We start from the raw sequence: 17904 nt of genomic DNA, 5'->3' as shown, positions 1-17904 counted from the left end.
CGTTTACATATGTTAGCGTTTTCCGGACATAGGTCCGATGCTGGGGATAGACGGATGTGGATTATATATGTTCCAGACTTCGGTCCGATGCCGAGGCAAGCCGGGAAATGTTTGTATGCTTGATGTCTTCTTGATTCATGCATGTGTTTGTTTATGTGTTTCGGACTTCGATCCGATGTTGGGGCAAGCCCAAGGAATGTTTAGCTTATATGTTATGTGTTATGTGTTCCGGAATTCGGTCTGATGGCAGGGCAAGCCCGATGAATGTTTATATAGTTATGTTATTTTTTTATGTGTGATATGCATGTTGCTATGTTATACATATACCAAACTTCAGTTTGATTCCGGGCGGGGCCCGATGCCGGATTCGTCCGATGCCAGGCGGGACCTGATGTAGTGGGCAAGGCCCAATGTATGCTATTATGTGTTTATATGTATGGTATGTGGTAATTTTGGGAGACTCACTAAGCTTCGTAGTTACAATTTTCAGTTTTGGTTTTAGGTACTTCCACTAGAAAGAGGAAGAGCTCGGGACGACTGCATGACACACAACATAGCTTTTAGCCTGGGATGTTTAGACTTTGATATTTTGACATGTGATTTGATATAGTATTTTGATACGATGTTTTTAAATACATGACTTATGATTTTATTATTATGATGTTTAATGAATTATGGCTTTCTTAAATGACTTAAAAAGAAATTCTAGACTACATTTTTGGGCTGTTACAATCACTATCTTATGTTTGTCGTTTAAAGAAGTCATTATATGGTCTTAAACAGTCTTTGAGATAGTGGTATTCGAAGATGTATGTTGCTTTACCATGTAAAGGCTACTCGCTTTCCTTGAATGATCATTCTCTTGTCTTGAAGAAACTTTTTGGTAGAATTCTCACGGTTGCAGTTTATGCGATGACATCATAGTTACTGGTGATGATGCTCATGAACTATCATCTATGAAAGAGTTTCTTGATGATCAATTCAAAATAAAAGACTTGGGATTTTTTCATTTTTTTTGGGTTGGAATTTAGTAAAGTCAAGGAAGGTAGGGTGGTTCATCAACATAAGTTTGTCATGGACTTGTTACATACTTATTGTGGATGGTGAAAACAAAACTTCTACTCCACTTATAGCAAACTCACACTTGTTGCCAAACATAAGAGAACCTTTATCTACTCCTACAATCTACAAAATTGATTAACCAAATAATTTTTTTCCTACATACTTGACCTCGCATAGCTTATCTGGTTCAACATTTAAGTCAATTAGAAAATTGATTGATAAACTCATCTTTTGCTACATAGTTGACAAGACTTACACTAGTACAAAACTGGGCTAATTAGCTTATTCGGTTCAACATTTATGTCAAATTAATCAACAACCATTCTAAGATCATTATGCAATTGCTCTTCATGTGTTAAAATACGTTAAAAGAATCGCTTTTCAAGGTTTTATTCTTAATAACAAACGATGTTTTCACCGTAAAGCATATTGTGATTCATATATTGTGATTCATATTGGCTACTCCTATCTCATGGGAATCAAAGATGCAAGTTACCGTTTCTTCTTCTTCGTCCGAAGTTAAATACCAATTTATGAGAAGAATTTGTTCAAAGTTATCATGGCTAAGTTGACTCTTAAATGGATTACAAGTCAAGGATATCAATCCAATTCCTTTGAAATCCGACAATGAAGTTGCATTATATTGCAAATAACCCCATCTTTAATGAGAGAACCAAGCATATCGAGCTTTATTATCACTTTGTTTGAGCAAAACCTAATGCTCTCCCTCCCTCCCTCCCCCCCCCCCCTCTCTCTCTCTCTCTCTCTCTCTCTCTCGTGTCCATAACCAATTGGCTGATGTTCTTACAAAGGGTTTACCTCCTGCACTCTGCATGCCATTATCAGGGTATTTCAAAGCTGAGCTTATCTCCATACCCTCCTGCTTGGAGGAGAGGGGGCGGGGGTGTTAGGTTACTTGAAAATTCAACACGTCAACATTACATGTACATTCTAGTTAGTTAAATTAGTCAGTGAAGTTAGTTGAGAAAGTTTGTTAGAAAGTTGTTAGCTTGTAATGTAACTGTATATGCCCATTATGTACTCATGTAAGAGATTCATTATATTCAATTAATGGAATTAGTTATTCAGTCTTATTCACAAATGTAACAATTCATATAGAGAATAGAATGTCAAACAAACAACATATGGGGTTTTGTAGAAGGATTTCTAGTTTCCAAAAATAGAAAACACCATAAAATCTTTAATAATAGGCTTCATTCTCTCTATTATTTTAATAGTATAAAAGAGTATAACCCTGTATGCAACAACCATACCACACAAGATTCCCAGGTCAATCCACTTAGAGTATCGCATCTCGATTTGCAATGCACTTTTCAATATCGTCTCACCATCAATTGTAGGAGGACCTCCTGAATACTCAGGGAACTTTAGCCCTTCAAACTCATTTTTGTATAATCCTTGTAATACATACCTGTGGAAGGAAATATAGTACATAGGGTATCTCCAGAAAACATGGGGTAATTCATTTGGCAATCGAAAGAACCCTGCCGCTAGTATCATCAATCCTTGGATTCCAGCGCCACATATGATGCCCATGAGAAAATTTGGAACAATGGCAGCTACAATCATCATAAGACATTCAACCAACGACATTGACACAAAGAGTACTAACGCAAAATAGATGAATAATCTGGGTTCTCTTTGAAGTCCTATGAGAAAGTAAGTTATTGCTCCTGGGATTATAGAGACGAGAAGTAGGTATGGCATTGAAGATATGGCATGGCTGATAACGAATGATCCAACCGTGTAGTGCCCATCTAATCTTTCCCATTGAAAGACCTATATGCAGATGTAGTTATGATATAGCTATCACAAAAGGAAACAAATTCAAGTGCATTTTTTTATACAAGAACACATGAGATGTATCAACCTACCTTCATTTCCTCCACCAAGGAGGGGAACCCGCCAATGGCTAGAATGGTCAGGAATGTAGAAACAAACAAGAATAGTGAAACCCTATTCTGTGCCATTAGGAAACAAAACAAACTAGTTTTAGAACTTTGTAACAAACGACATAAAATTGCTGATAGAACTTTATAACAAACGACATAAAATTGCAACGAAAATCCCTACTGCTTCATCAAAATTTATAAATGCCAAATTCTTTTCAGCAAGCATCGAAAGTGTTCAAATGATTTCCTACTGTTAACTGGCATTACTATTTTTCTTAAAGATCCATGATTCGAGTACCAATAAACTGTTGATCAGTGTCGATTGCGAACAAAGTCTGGAATACCATCTAATCTGTAACTACTATCAATTTTGTCATAAAAACAGGATTTTCGCCGTGTTGGGCGAGCTTTTGGGAGCTTTAAGAAAAAGCTAGAAGTAATTAAGTGGTGAAATTATGAAAAAAAGATCGACTCACTCTTTTAGAGTAGGGTTGTTACCCATTCCAACGTAAAACTTACATGTATGGAGCTGAATCCTGTATCAATTTTGAAAAAGACTGTTCCTAGCGAAAAACCAAACCCAATATATAAGCCAAGGCGCAACCAGTAATATGCCGGATCGCGGTGCATGTTTATAAATGATCTTTGCGATAATACGGAGCACTGTGTAATGAAATTGGCTTGTAGCCTTCCTTCTTTCAGAATTAGGTCTCCTTCCTATAAAAACACATTTTTTTGTTATATTCTACTATAATGTATATAACCTTTGTCGTACGAAAGAACACAGCAAGTATCATATACCTCTCCACATATGGTGGATATTTCACTTTTCACTTCCATATACATCGCAGATGACTTGTAGGATTCAGCAAGTGTGTTGATTACATGCTCATCACGAACCTTTTCACTACCAGTGTCCTGATTTTATTACAGCAAGAAAGGGATTATATATATTTACTAGCATGGTCCTGATTTTATGGTTCAGTAAGATGAAGTTTTAATTACAACAATGGATGTCATATTGAATTCTATGACTATCTATGAAGTACGAGTACCTCTCAGATAATTGAATAGATAGCGACCTTTACAATCGTCCCGACTTCTAGCATATTCGAAATATGATGTCGCATGACCACATGTTTTTATTTTTTTTGTTATTTTTAATTAGTTTTCTCAATATTTTATTACAAAGATCGAACAACCGTAACCTACCTCGTTAAAATCTATGTTGATAGTCATAAGGTAGTGATCCGCGGGACTCTCGAGATCTGGGCAAGGAAAACCATTTACTGCAAAGAACTGAAAATAACAATATATAGTAGTTATAAGTGAATTAAACGTCTTTTGATATGTAATTATACACTTGATGAAGATGTATATAACCTTATTTGCAGCCAAAGTAGGACCAAAGTAAATTGTTTTCCCCAAAGAGAGAAGACAAAGATTGTCAAAGAGTCGAAAAACTTGACTACTTGGTTGATGGATTGCTGCTAAAACCGTCATCTGGTATTGCCGAGTGAGCTTCACAATCTGGTTCATGACATGGTATGAAGTTGCGCTATCAAGACCACTCGTAGGCTCATCAAGCAACAGAAGTTTGGGATGTGTCAAGAGTTCTAAGCAGATGCTTACACGCCTCTTTTGACCACCACTAAGTCCTTTAATACCCCAGCCTCCTACTCTAGTGTTCACACAATCTTGGAGCCCCATCTCCCTTATAGTTCTATCTGCTCTCTCCCTCTTCTCAGATCTTGGCATCATTTTGGGTAGTTGGAGTTCAGCTGAGTAGTAGACGGCTTCTTTCACAGTTAGCGTCCACATCAAAACTTGTTCTTGAGTCATGTATGCCTATATACAATATAAAGCAAATCAAGAAACCAGATAAGTCCTAGACTTTGTAAAAAATGAGTTCGTGTATGGGAGAAAAGAAGATGCAAACTTTTGTACTTTATTATATTTTCATCAGTTAATTAAATAATTAAGGAAAAAGCGATTCACTGTAGGATTGATTGCTCCATACCATTGTGCCATAGGTAAGCCTCTGTTTACGTCCGTTAATGAGAATTCGTCCAGTCTGCCTTGTATTGGAAGCCAATCGCCCTAGAATTAATATTAAACAGGAAAATGATCTAAAATAGTGTCGTATATATACAACAACATGCATATAACATGTGCTTTAAAAATGTAAGGACGATAAACTAGAGAATTACATACCAGCCAATGAATCAAGGAGAGTCGATTTGCCACAACCAGAAGGACCCATAATCGCAATAATCTTTCCTGGTTTAGCATAACCAGAGACACCAGAGAGTATAGATTTACGTCCATCTTTCCCTGCATTCCACACTGAGCTTGAAACAGCTACTCCAAGCTCTTCCCATGTCAGGTATGCTAAACTCCTCTTTTCGTCCACAATACCCAACTCACACTCAACAGTTCTGACGTCTGGTTCTAGATTAATTCCGCTGATTTGTACCTGACTACCCATGCATGCAAGATCAAAGCGCAAAATAAATAATTATTGAGAGAAAGGATAACTTTTGAGCAGTTTGTAAATTGTGTTCTCGGTGTGGGTTATATGTCTATTTATAACTAGCTATAATTCACGGAATTTTTAATAAACTTTTTGGGGTTGTAACACGAACACATGACATCAACAAACAAAAAACTATACAATATAACTACCGACAACAATTTATAAAGAAAAGTCAAAGTGGGTAGTTGCATATGATCCAATTTTTTTTATTATATATATTTTTTAATTTAAAAATGAAAAATTATAATAAAGATAAAGATATTTTTTTTTTCATATTTGTTCTGAACCTTTTAAAAATATTTCATTTTTCAAAACCGATCCTGTTTGAAATAAAAAAAAGGATGAATTTGTGGAAACCCAATATTACTGTCAATATATAAACTTTCTGGTTATAAACAAGCTCCTATACTATACAATGTAGATAAAAAATAGAACATAAATATGTAATAAAAGGATGTTTGGATAAAAGGATTCAAACCAAAATTTCTTTCTTGGTTCACACCAATAACTCAAAAGAGCAAAATAAAAAATAACTAGGACGTGGGATCAAAATTCTAAAATCCCTAAAGAGAGTTAAAATTTTCATTCGCTAGGGGGAGAAAGAGGGAGGCAAAATATCAAGCCATGATATAAAAAAAAATCCCTAAGACTCTATATATAGCCTTAATCACTTCGTAGGATTTGTACTCCATCATGTGGAAAAATAATCTGAAAACGAAATTCACCAATCCTTCTATGTGGGATGAGACTAATCCTCCTATGTGGGATGAGGTGTTTCATCCAATCCTAGATCTCATATGGGTTCAGGAACATTCCTAATGAACCAACTTTTGATTAATTAATATTCAACCCATTAATTAATTAAATTGTGTGATCAATTCCCCAAATATAATTTCAATTAGTTTCTAATTAATTATTAAATCATAATAATTAATTAACTAATTTCTCTTTTATTTATTCTACTAAATTTGGGTATTGGGACAATCCGAAAGGACCATGTTATCGTTAGAAATATTAACATTAGTTAATAATTTTTTACACTATTTCTAAGATCGTGCAATGCTTCAGATCTGGGTTCTAACTTGTCTAGTGCTTTGTGAAAAACAAAAGTCTCATATGCCCAGACTTTGGTACATGCTAGATAAGCCTCATATCACTTTCTTGGTTCACACCCAATAACTCAAAAGAGAAAAATAAAAAATAACTAGGACGTAGGATCAAATTTCTAAAAACCCTAAAGAGAGTTAAAAAAATTGTTCACTAGGGGGAGAAAGAAGGAGGCGAAAAGTCAAGCAAAGATATAAAAAAGAATGATATCCCTAATGCTCTATTTATAGCCTTAATATCTTCTTAAGTTCTGTACTCCATCATGCGGGAAAAGGATCCAAAAACAAAATTCACTCATCCTCCTATGTGGGACGAGGAGTTTCATCCAACCCTAGATCTCATAAGGGTGCTGGAAAATTCCTAATAAACCAACTATTGATTAATCAATATTCAACATTTTAGTTAATTAAATTGTGTCACTAATTCCCAAAATATACTTCCAATTTGTTTCTAATTAAATATTAAGTCATAATACTTAATTAACTAATTTCTCTATTATTTATTCTACTTAATTTGGGTCTTGGGACAACCCAAAGGGGCCATGTTATCGTTAAAACTATTAACAATAGTTAATAGCATTTGTCACTATTTCTAAGATCGTGCTATGCTTCATATCAATTTCTAGGTTTATGGCCTTATCTAGCATGTATCAAAGTTTGGGCATATGAGGCTTTTGATTTTCGTGAAGCACTCGACACGTTAGAACCCAGATCTGAGAGGTGTTAATTCATTAGGTATCATGATAATTCATTTGGATATTTGTTTTACAGGAAAAAGTGTTGTTGCTCGAAGGGTAGTCTACCGAAAGAGTGAGATGATATCTTAAGGAACCAGTGGGAGCCAAATTAATCTTGAAAAGATTCAAGATTCAACGATTGAAGAACATGAAGTTGTCCTACCACTCAAATTGAGGTTGTCTACTTGTTGAGGGATTTAACATACCTCTACAACTACCTCGTAGTCTGATAGAGAACGTCATGCTCCTGAGTTTTATGGCTTCCACATCACTAAAGGAGATAACACACTACTTGGCCATGATGAGCCAAGCAACTATTAGGAAGCCATAGCTAGCCTAGAGGTTGCTAAATGGAAACATGTGGTCAAGAGCATCATTTAATCCATGTATGATAACAAAAATTAGAATTTGGTTGATCCAACATATGTTACTGATGGGTTTGAGCCATAAGAACTTTCCTATGTGCACATGCAAACCCTAATTGCTTGGATCTAGGTTTCTCTAATTGAACATGCAATATATCCAAGACATTCATGGCTAGATCTAATGTAAACTAACAATCAAAACATATGAAAAAAGATCTAGAATCATACCTTGAATTACTTTCTTGAAACCTTCTTCTCCTTGGAGCTTAGAGTCACAATTGTCACTCCTCTAATGGCTTACAAACACTAACTAGCAAGAAGATGATTTGAGAGAGGTAAGGAAGAAGGAAATCGGCTCGAGGGTTACTCCAATAACAAAGGTGTCGATTTCCACAACCCCAAGGGTCTATTTATACTGTGATCTCCTGGGGTTTCACCCTAAAACCCTAATTGGATAATTTAGCCTCAAAGCAATCCAATATCCCTTCTAGATAAGCCTTGGACGATTTCTAGGTGATCCACATCCCTAAAATCATCCAACCCATATCCATAAGGATTCTTAGCTCAAAATACAACTATCACACATTTGATAGTTTATACCCCTTTCTTTAATTAATCTCTTTATGTCACCAAATTAATTCCTAATTAATTTATGACTTATATTAATCAAATTAATATCATTATTCCTTTAACATATTATTCTCATAATACATTAATAATAATATCTCTTCTCTCTGTATAAATCACCCTGTCAAGTTCCTATGGTGAAGGCAACCCAAAAGGACCATGCACAATCGGGTCAAGTACTTACCAAATATAGTTACAGCCTTAGACATTAATCCAACAGTCTCCCACTTGGATAAGTCTAGTAACTATAAACGCAAACACAATCCGATCAACAATCGTAGCTCTTAAAGACGCTATCAACTTTGATCTTATCAATAACCTGTCCTTTAGATAAGGGATCGTATAGTCCTCTGTTTTGATATCGTGCAGAAGATTTCATGAAACATTATCATACTTATTGTCCAGCAACTATTTTCTCGATCTCAGATTTATTTGACATAGAACTTAATTGAACACATCAATTCAGTCCTGATCGGGCCCGACACCTAAGTCAAATCAAATCATCGAGCGGCCGTGATATTGCTTTTAACCTCTTAGGATAAAAGTAACAAATAAACTTCGACTTATATGCATCTACTTATCGACTAATCAACTATACACAACAATGCGTTCTATGACATCAATTTACTGATGCAGTTTCGCATTATCAATGTAAAACCAATTAATAAATAATAAACCATATATCTAGGTTTTAAGACCATATGATATTATCGTGTTGCGATCACCCCAAAGTGATTCCAGCAAGCGCGGGTTTATTCCAATGCTCAAAACTTGTTCATAAGCACTCATGAACATTGCAGCAAATCTTTGCTATGTCTAATACCATTTAGACAATCTACACACTAATTCATGACAATCTTCATTCATACCTACTTCCAACATATGAACGATTGTGGACCATTCGAATAACTCGATTATTCTTAATAATTTAATTATTGTTGGGTAATTGATGTTGCGTCTTGGGCTCGTCTCTTAGCCCATTTGTATACGGTATGGGCCTGTCCATCCGTAACTTGTTTTGTTAGGGTTTGTGTATTAATAGATTCTTGCATGCATCTTTTTCATAACTTATAGATCGTTTTTTATGTGTAATTTAGAAAATCTCTTTTGTAACCCTAAAATCCTCTACAGCGGAAGTTCTTTATCGAGCTCTGCTGAGGATTGAACGTTCTAATCATTCGACTCATTCAGATCCATTCTTGAGTATTGTTTCATTATTTTACATTCATTATCTACCTGTTACAAAGATCCAATCGATCAAAGAGATTTTAAATCTTATCAATTGGTATCAGAGCAGGAGTCTGTGTAATTCATACACATCTCTTATGTGAAAGAAGCTATTAGGGTTTATTCCGCATTAACTGATATTTATTGAGCCGTCACTCCATAATTGACGTATTTCATTACTTATTCGTTTTGCCCTAATATTATATATTACAAGTCTGATCTTTCAAACAGGTTAAACGATCAAGCATGGACGATTCTCAATCAAATCCTATCAACATCTCAAACAGTATTGGGTCAACAACAAAGATTCCTATCCTTTACACCCAGGATTACGAAGTCTGGGCACATCACTTTGAAGATTATATCATTGGATCTGAAGACAATGGATATCTAATTTGGGAAGCAATCGTGTCTGGACCATTCGCTCATTTAGCAACGTCAAGAATCATTAAAACTCAGAAAGAGTATAATGATCTGTTGAAAGACGTAAAAGATATTGCCCAAGACGAAAAGGATAAATTTCAGTGCAATATTAAAGCATTGAGACTAATCAGATTCGCTCTTCAATCTGACAGTTTCAGGCTGCACTGCTAAAGAAATATGGGATAGGCTGCGAGAGCTATATTCCACAGACGAAGATCTCGAGCATTCAATTCAAACCTTACTTTTGTCTGAATTTGGTGAATTTAAGCAGAATCCTGAAGAAACTATTACTCAGACGTTTGATCGCTTCAATCATCTTCTTAGTAAGATGATTAAACATGATATTGAAAGGAAGTTGATTGAACAAAAGGCTACATTTTTAAACGGTCTTAGATTTGAGTGGAGAGTAGTTGTGTCCACTGTTAAAGCACATGAGCAATTCAAATCTTACTCATTGGCAAAGCTGGTAGGGATTTTGAAATCCCAAGAAAAGATTGTCTTGCAGGAGAAAAATGTGGTTTCGAGCTTGGGGTCATTGGCCCTTCTGTCCAAAAGCAAAGGCATGGTGGAAGATGAAGACCTTAACTTAGAAGACTATGACCTTACCTCTGAAGACTATGCAATGATGGTGTCAAACCCGAAAAGGTTCATCAATAAAAGGTTCCCTACCAATAAGAACCGAAATTGGCAGGGATGTTATAGTTCTGAAAAGGTCAGGGAAGAACCGAAGGCAGAAGAACCAAAGAAAGAACCGAAAGCTGAAGGAGATTCGGGAGTGAACTGCTACTATTGTGGAGGAAAAAACCACTATGCCAAAGACTGTGTCCTAAAGAAAATGGCAGAAAAGGATGAAGAGAAAGATGAAGAAACTGTGTTAATGAAAAAGCTGGAAGAGATAAAGAGAAAGAAAACTATCACTAACCCTTCAATGAATGCTTTAATTGTACAGGGTTTGGTAGCGGAAGATGAGTTCGGTGGCATGGAGGTCTGGTCAACCGACTCTGAGGATGATGAAGTCAGGAAGCCATCTCATGGAAAGGCTTATGTTGCGAAAGATGAAGGAAGCGGTGGAAAGTGCTTAATGGTGTCGGATGTATCCCAAATGAGGGGATACAACACAGATAGTGGGAATAGAGACACGAAGGAGCGAGAGGACTTGTGTTTCACAGTAAAACCTCTCAGCATGCAGTTTAATGAGCTTGATGAATTAATCAAGAAGGTACAATCTATTTCTGTTTCATTCAAAGTCCCACAAAACTCATAGGAAAAAGAATTAAAAAATGTAAATTCAAGAATCTCTCATCTAGATAGCAGTTTAACTCAAACACGGGTCACCAATTCTAACCTAACTGACCAAATAAGCAGGGTGTCTTCAAAGAGTGAAGAACGGAGGATGTGGATAGAGCTGAAGGAGTCGGAGCTGAACAAATCCAAAGACGAAAACATTTATTTACAAAGAGACAATTTAAAACTTTTGAAACAAAGAAATGTGTTTTGTTTGATTGCTAAGCATCTTTATTCTAACATTACTCAACTTCATCTTAACTGCGAAATAGGACAAAAAATTCATCGCATGATTTTGCCCTTCCTTAAGTTTCAAGAAGATTAAATCAACGCTGAAGTATACAATTGCGAAAGTGTAGTTTCGTCTGAAGATGTAAATCCAACTTATATGTATGGCCTAGACAAAATCGAATCTTTCATAAAGTCCAAGGACCATAAGGACATGCTGAAAAATCTTTTGGATGAAAATGATAAACTGAATCTAAGGACCTAAACCATACAAAAGTTTGACTCATTGAATGCCAATTTGAGCTCAGAAAATAAAATTAATGTTGAAAATGCATCTGAGCTTAATGAGGATGATGATATGAGTGAAATTTATGTAGAGGATGAAGTTGACTGTTCTGAGTTTGTCAAGAGCGAACCCGAAAACCACAAAAATCTTATTTCAGAAAATTTTGTGGAGTTTGCTCGTCTGTCCCAACAAAAGTCCCCGATCCTTGAAGAAAAGGTTGTTGTATACCAAAAGTTAAGGACAACTCCAAATTAGGTGTATAAGGTCACAGGTGTAACCGAACATCAGACAGCCGAACTCACAGCCATTATAAACAAAGATAATGCTGATGGTTATGATGAGTTCTTCTGGTCTGCCCCTATCGACAATGCTGATGAAACAGTTGGTTTATCAGAGCGAACATCCTGGAAAACAAAAGGAAGATATATTCCAGAGCCGCTGAAGAAGCATGATAACTTTGACGTGCCAAGTACTAGTGGCACTAAAGAAATCCCATTAGATGAAGTCACCCCTACAACCGAAACCTCATCTACAACAAACGAACCTGTTGTTCAAAAGCCAAAACAAAAGGCGAATATTCACAGGCAACCCAAACAGGTGAAAAAACAAAAGCAACAGAGGAATCTGAGATACAAGAATAATCTCTCAGAGCGAAAATAGTTCTGGCAATCTCAAAACGATCGTTTTTCTGATCATAACAGGAAGTCATAGAAAAGGGAAGTCATACCGCAAGAAGTTATTAACAACTGAAAGCATAGGTTCGGCTCAGAGAACACAAGCAACCGAAAGCACAGGTTCGGTTCCGAGAGCACATGTTACCAAGGGTCAAGGTTCGGTCTCTCCCATGACCACCAAAAAAAGGGTCACCTAGAATATCAAGTCAAGCAAAATTCTCAATCTAAATTCTCTCTTTCTAATTCTTCTCAACCCCATTCTGAATCCAATTCTGTTCAAACTCAAAATCCAAAATCTTCAACAGATTTGAAAGGAAAATCGAAGGTTTCCTCGGTCACGGGTGATCAAAAGAATTCCAAAGTCCAAACACCTGAACCTGAAATCCAACCAACAGCAACAAATCCCAATAAAATTAAAGTTTACACCATTCAGAAGAAAAATGAAACAACGTTAATAAAAAGAACATATTTCGTTGATATTTCTCTCACTATTCCTGTTCCTGTGAAAGGCTCACGTGGACCCAAGAAACTTTGGGTTCCTAAATCTGCTTAATTTTTGAAGGTTATCAGTGATGAGCAGTTCGACGAAGAATGGTATATTGACAGTGGCTGCTCGTGTCACATGACAGGAAGGAAAGAAGAGCTGAGGGAATTTTGATCTCTTTCAAATGGTGGAAATGTCAAGTTTGGGAACAACTCGTATGGCACGATTAAAGGTTATGGTATGATAACGAATGGAGACTTCACAATAAGAAAGGTTGCATACGTTGAAGGACTGCAACACAATCTCATCAGTTTGTCTCAGCTTATTGGAGGTACCGGTCTTAAAGTTTCATTTGATGATGAGGGTTCGGAAATCATAGAGATGAAGACAAAAAGGGTAATTATCAAATCGGAGCGCAAAGGTGAAATGTTTCCTCTCAATCTCAAACCTATCAAAGGAAACACAACTATTTGTCTGTTATCCAAAGCACAATCTGATAAAAGCTGGCTGTGGCACTGAAGGCTCTCCCATCTCAATTTCAAGGATATTAATAAACTCGTCACAGGAGGTCATGTTAGGGGTCTTCCATTGCTCAAGTTTGATCGAGAACATTTGTGTGCTGCGTGTGAAATGGGGAATCAAAGTTGTCAAAGTCACCCATCCATCATAAACACAAAGGTTGTTGAACCACTTGAGTTAATTCACATTGACTTGTGTGGTCCATCTTCTATTGAAAGCATAGGCAGTAGCAAGTATATTCTTGTTATTGTCGATGAATTTTCATGTTTTACATGGGTGTTCTTTCTGAAGCATAAATCTGAGGCAACTCTCAAGCTGAAGCTATTTATCAAGCAAGTTGAAGTGCAGCTGAGGAAAGTTGTACCCAACATCAGAAGCGACAATGGGCTGGAGTTCAAAAATAAAGAATTTGAAGACTTTCTAGCAGAAAAAGGAACTAGTCACAAATTCTCATCTCCCTATACCTCTCAACAAAACGGAATTGTCGAAAGACGAAACCGATCTTTGTGTGAGGCGGCCAGAACCATGTTAAGTTTCGCTTCCTTACCATTATATTTCTGGGCTGATGCTATTTCTGCAGCTTGTTTTACACAGAACAGGTCCTATCTCAATAATCGTTTCACTCTCACCCCTTATGAGATCATCAACAACAGAAAACCAAATGTCAAATTCTTCCACGTGTTCGGCTCACGATGCTTTATCTTCAATTCTAAAGAACATCGTAACAAGTTCGACGTAAAAGCCGATGAAGGGATTTTTCTGGGATACTCTCTAACTTCAAAAGCATATCGGGTCTTAAACAAGCGTTCAAGGAAGATTGAAGAGACATATTATGTGACTTTTGATGACAACTTCGTCAAAAGGATAAAGGCTACTGAAGAAGCAATTGGAGAAATTTTCACTCAAATAGGTCATGTTACGGCCTCGATTGCTAATTTGTTCGAGCAGTTTGTGGAGTTATTCGATGAACCTAAGAAAGCTACTCTCTTGGAAGCCAAGGCAGCAGAGAACAAAATCAACCATCTGAAGCAAATCGTCGATGAAGCTGCCAAACGACAGGGTGACGGAGAATCAGCTCCAAATAAAACTTCTCAGCATAATGCATCAGTTGAGGGGGAGGATCCATCCTCTTCAAAACAGTCAAGCTTGCCAGTTGAGGGGGAGCACTCTAGTCCTGTAGCACCCGAAGGTACTGTAGCACCCGAACGCTCCACAGCACCCGAAGACACTGTAGCACCCGAAGGTACTGTAGCACCCGAACGCTCCACAACACCCGAAGGTACTGTAGCACCCTAACGCTCCACAGCACCCGAAGACATTGTAGCACCCGAAGGTACTCTATCACCCAAACGCTCCACAGCACCCGAAAGTACTGTAGCAACCGAAAGCTCAAAAACGTTAGAGAGCACAACTACACCCGAAAGTCCTACTGCACCAGAAAGCTCATCATTCGAGGGGGAGAATGCCAATCCGTTTTATGATGAAGATAGTCAATCAGAATTGGAAGAATTGGTGAACGCTGAATTAGATCCTTCCTATGATCCAAATTACCCACCTCTTGTCAAATGGACTAGAGATCATCCTGTTTCATAGGTTGTGGGTGATGTCTCTGAAAAGGTGTTGACCAGATCTTAACTGAAGGCAAAACAAACTTCTTTATTTTCCAAAGTTGAGTTCTGCATGTTTAACTCTTTCGTCTCAAAGGTTGAACCAAAGACAGTAAACACCGCTCTTGATCACTCTGATTGGGTTCAAGCTATGCAAGACGAACTTAATGAGTTCGAAAGAAATAAAGTTTGGCGTCTCATTCCAACTCCTCAAGATGCCTCCGTTGTTGGTCTCAAATGGGTCTTTAGAAATAAAATGGACAAGGAAGGCAACGTAATAAGGAACAAAGCTCGTTTAGTGGTGAAAGGATACTACCAGGAAGAAGGAATTGATTACGAAGAGGCTTTCGCTCCAGTTGCAAGGCTGGAATCTGTTCGAATATTTCTTGCCTATGCAGCGCACAAAAACTTCGAGGTCCACCAAATGGACGTAAAATGCGCTTTTCTGAATGGAGAACTTGAAGAAACGGTCTACGTGGAGCAACCTCCTGGTTTTGTCAATGAGAAGTTCCCAAATCACTGCTATATTCTGGACAAGGCAGTTTACGGTTTGAAACAAGCACCTAGGGCTTGGTATGAAATGCTAACTAAGTTTTTAAAGATGTCCAAATTCAAAAAAGGATCGGTTGACCCAACCTTCTTTTGTAAGAAGGAAGGTAACCACCTTATGATTGTACAAATCTATGTCGATGATATCATCTTTGGCTCAACGAATCCCAGCTTAACAACTGAATTCAGAAAGCTGATGGAGACTAAATTTGAAATGAGCTCCATGGGTCCGATTAACTTTTTCCTTGGTTTAAATATTAGACAGGGACCCGAAGGCATCTTTATCAACCAGGAAGCATACACCAAAACTCTTCTTGCCAAATTTGGTATGATGGGAGACTCAAAGGTCAAAGTTCCAATGGCATTCGGCACCAAACTCACACCTTCCCTGGAGAAACCGGAAGTTGACATTACGCTATAGCGCCAGATGATTGGGTCCTTAATGTATCTTACTGCTAGCAGGCCTGATATCATGTTTTCTGTATGTTATTGTGCTAGGTTTCAGGCGAATCCTCGAGAACCACATATGCTTGCAGTGAAAAATATACTCAGGTATCTGAAGCGAACCACCTCTCTCAGTCTATGGTATCCATCAAAATCAGGCTTCTTCGTTCAAGCCTTCTCAGATGAAGACCTTGGAGGATGTGGTTTAGACAGGAAAAGCACCACAGGGGGTTGCCAATTCCTTGATGGGAAGTTGGTCAACTGGCAGTCAAAGAAGCAAACCCGCATTTCCCTTTCTACAGCCGAAGCAGAGTACATCGCAGCCGCTTCTTGTACATCTCAAGTCATTTGGATCCAAAGCCAACTCAGAGATTATGGACTCAACATGAAAAAGATCCCACTATATTGCGATTCAGAAAGTGCAATTAGGATTTGTCATAACCTGGTGCAACACTCTAAGACCAAGCATATAGCACTGAGGTATCACTTCATTAAGGATCATGTGGAGGATGGAAATGTCGAAATTCACTTTGTTCGAAGCACTGATCAGCTGGCCGATATTTTCACCAAAGCCCTACCTAAAGCAAGTTTCAATAAGATCCTTCAAGGACTAGGAATGATGGATTCAGAATCGGTACCAAAAACACCATCTCAAAGTTAAAAGTTGGAAGCGAAATGAACCGAACGCTCGGTCTATTTCGGGTTCGTTTCACATGGGAACCGAAATGAACCGAATAGTCGGTCTATTTCGGGTTCGGTCCCATTGCACATATTTTCACTCAATCTCAAAAAGGTGTTGTCTATGGTTGTATCCTTTTGTAAAAAGTTGTTTTCCAAAAATCTGATTTTTTTTTTGAACCGAAATGAACCGAGCGTTCGGTCCATTTTGGGTTCCGTTTAATTTTTTTAATTTTATTATGTTTGGTTTTTCTCTTTTCAAAAACTTAAAATCTCCAAAAATATTTTTTCTTTTTCTTTCATTCTTGTTTAAATATCGATGGGACAGGTTTCGTTCTCACACTTTATAATAGTTAAGTGTCCCTAGAAGCATGCTGCTGCATGTTGTCCAAAGCCTCAACTGATTTTGAATAAAAGCCTTAATGACTAGGTATATACAAACCTTGTCTTCCCAATAAGGTTGCTCCATTTTTTCTAATCCTGAGCTACCTTACTCTTTTCTCATATGGGTTAAGAGTTTACTGCTCGGTCACTATTTTCAGCAGAGGTACTATAGTTTCTCTTCACCACCTCAATATTTTTCTCCATCATATTTCGGTCCCATATCGTAACCCTTGAGACTCTCAGAATTAACCACTGAGGTTTATGGTTACATAATCTCTGTGTTTATGATCTGAGTCTCGTGTCACTACGTGCTTAGTGAAACCCAAAATTCAATACCTAACATGAATTGATGGTAAACATGAAATCTATTTTAGTTGTGAGATTCTTATGAAATTGTTATTTACCATAACATTTCTTCCCTTAGAATCCAGTTTTAATTTTTTTTTTTGAGATTTCAACATCACACATCTTCAATAAGTCACTAAATACATATTCCGACCTACTTGTTCAACAGACCACATCGGTCTCACAAGTACTTCACTTAGTCTCGGTCTTATGTCAAGGTCCGGGATTCTAAACTGAAGCGAAAGCCACCCTTTTAAGCCTTATAAGTGATTGATCGTAATTCAACGGGAATCTATACAGACACTATAAGGTCTCTCTTGACCTTGAAGAAAGTGATTCGTGCCCCGGATCAACTGTTTTGTGTCTATATTGACATCACAAATTCCCACATAAATATCGCTTTATTTCCTTATCTTTGACACTCTA

General features: G+C 37.3%; 1 protein-coding gene across 2 annotated transcripts; it reads right to left on the bottom strand.

Moving 5' to 3' along the window:
* Positions 1–2132: 2132 nt before the first annotated feature.
* Positions 2133–5613, bottom strand: LOC144998174 (ABC transporter G family member 1-like). Of its 2 annotated transcripts, XM_078957993.1 has the most exons (8): positions 5190–5613; positions 4996–5075; positions 4359–4823; positions 4188–4274; positions 3777–3893; positions 3495–3692; positions 2958–3044; positions 2133–2862 (listed from the first exon to the last, which is right to left on the bottom strand). In XM_078957993.1, the coding sequence occupies exons 1-8, from the start codon at positions 5461–5463 to the stop codon at positions 2230–2232; spliced, it is 1941 nt and encodes a 646-aa protein (XP_078814119.1). In that variant the 5' UTR covers positions 5464–5613; the 3' UTR covers positions 2133–2229. The 2 variants fall into 2 exon arrangements, with proteins under 2 accessions (XP_078814119.1, XP_078814120.1); XM_078957994.1 differs by lacking the exon at positions 3495–3692 and having other exon boundaries at positions 2134–2862; positions 5190–5611.
* Positions 5614–17904: the final 12291 nt, after the last annotated feature.

This window comes from Lactuca saligna, chromosome 5 (assembly GCF_052625555.1).
Source record: "Lactuca saligna cultivar CGN05327 chromosome 5, ASM5262555v1, whole genome shotgun sequence".
NCBI classification, from domain to species: domain Eukaryota; kingdom Viridiplantae; phylum Streptophyta; class Magnoliopsida; order Asterales; family Asteraceae; genus Lactuca; species Lactuca saligna.
Note: the sequence above shows the minus strand (reverse complement) of the source record. Positions and strands in the feature narration are given on the sequence as shown.

What these genes read in the sequence shown, in the direction of transcription:
- LOC144998174 (XM_078957993.1), bottom strand. Translation starts at nt 5,463, where the DNA reads ATGGGTAGTCAGGTACAAATCAGCGGAATTAATCTAGAACCAGACGTC. An exon ending in TCTCCTTGATTCATTGGCTG is followed by an intron (nt 5,076 to 5,189) that starts GTATGTAATTCT and finishes TATTAATTCTAG; the next exon opens with GGCGATTGGCTTCCAATACA. An exon ending in TCAACATAGATTTTAACGAG is followed by an intron (nt 3,894 to 4,187) that starts GTAGGTTACGGT and finishes TAATAAAATCAG; the next exon opens with GACACTGGTAGTGAAAAGGT.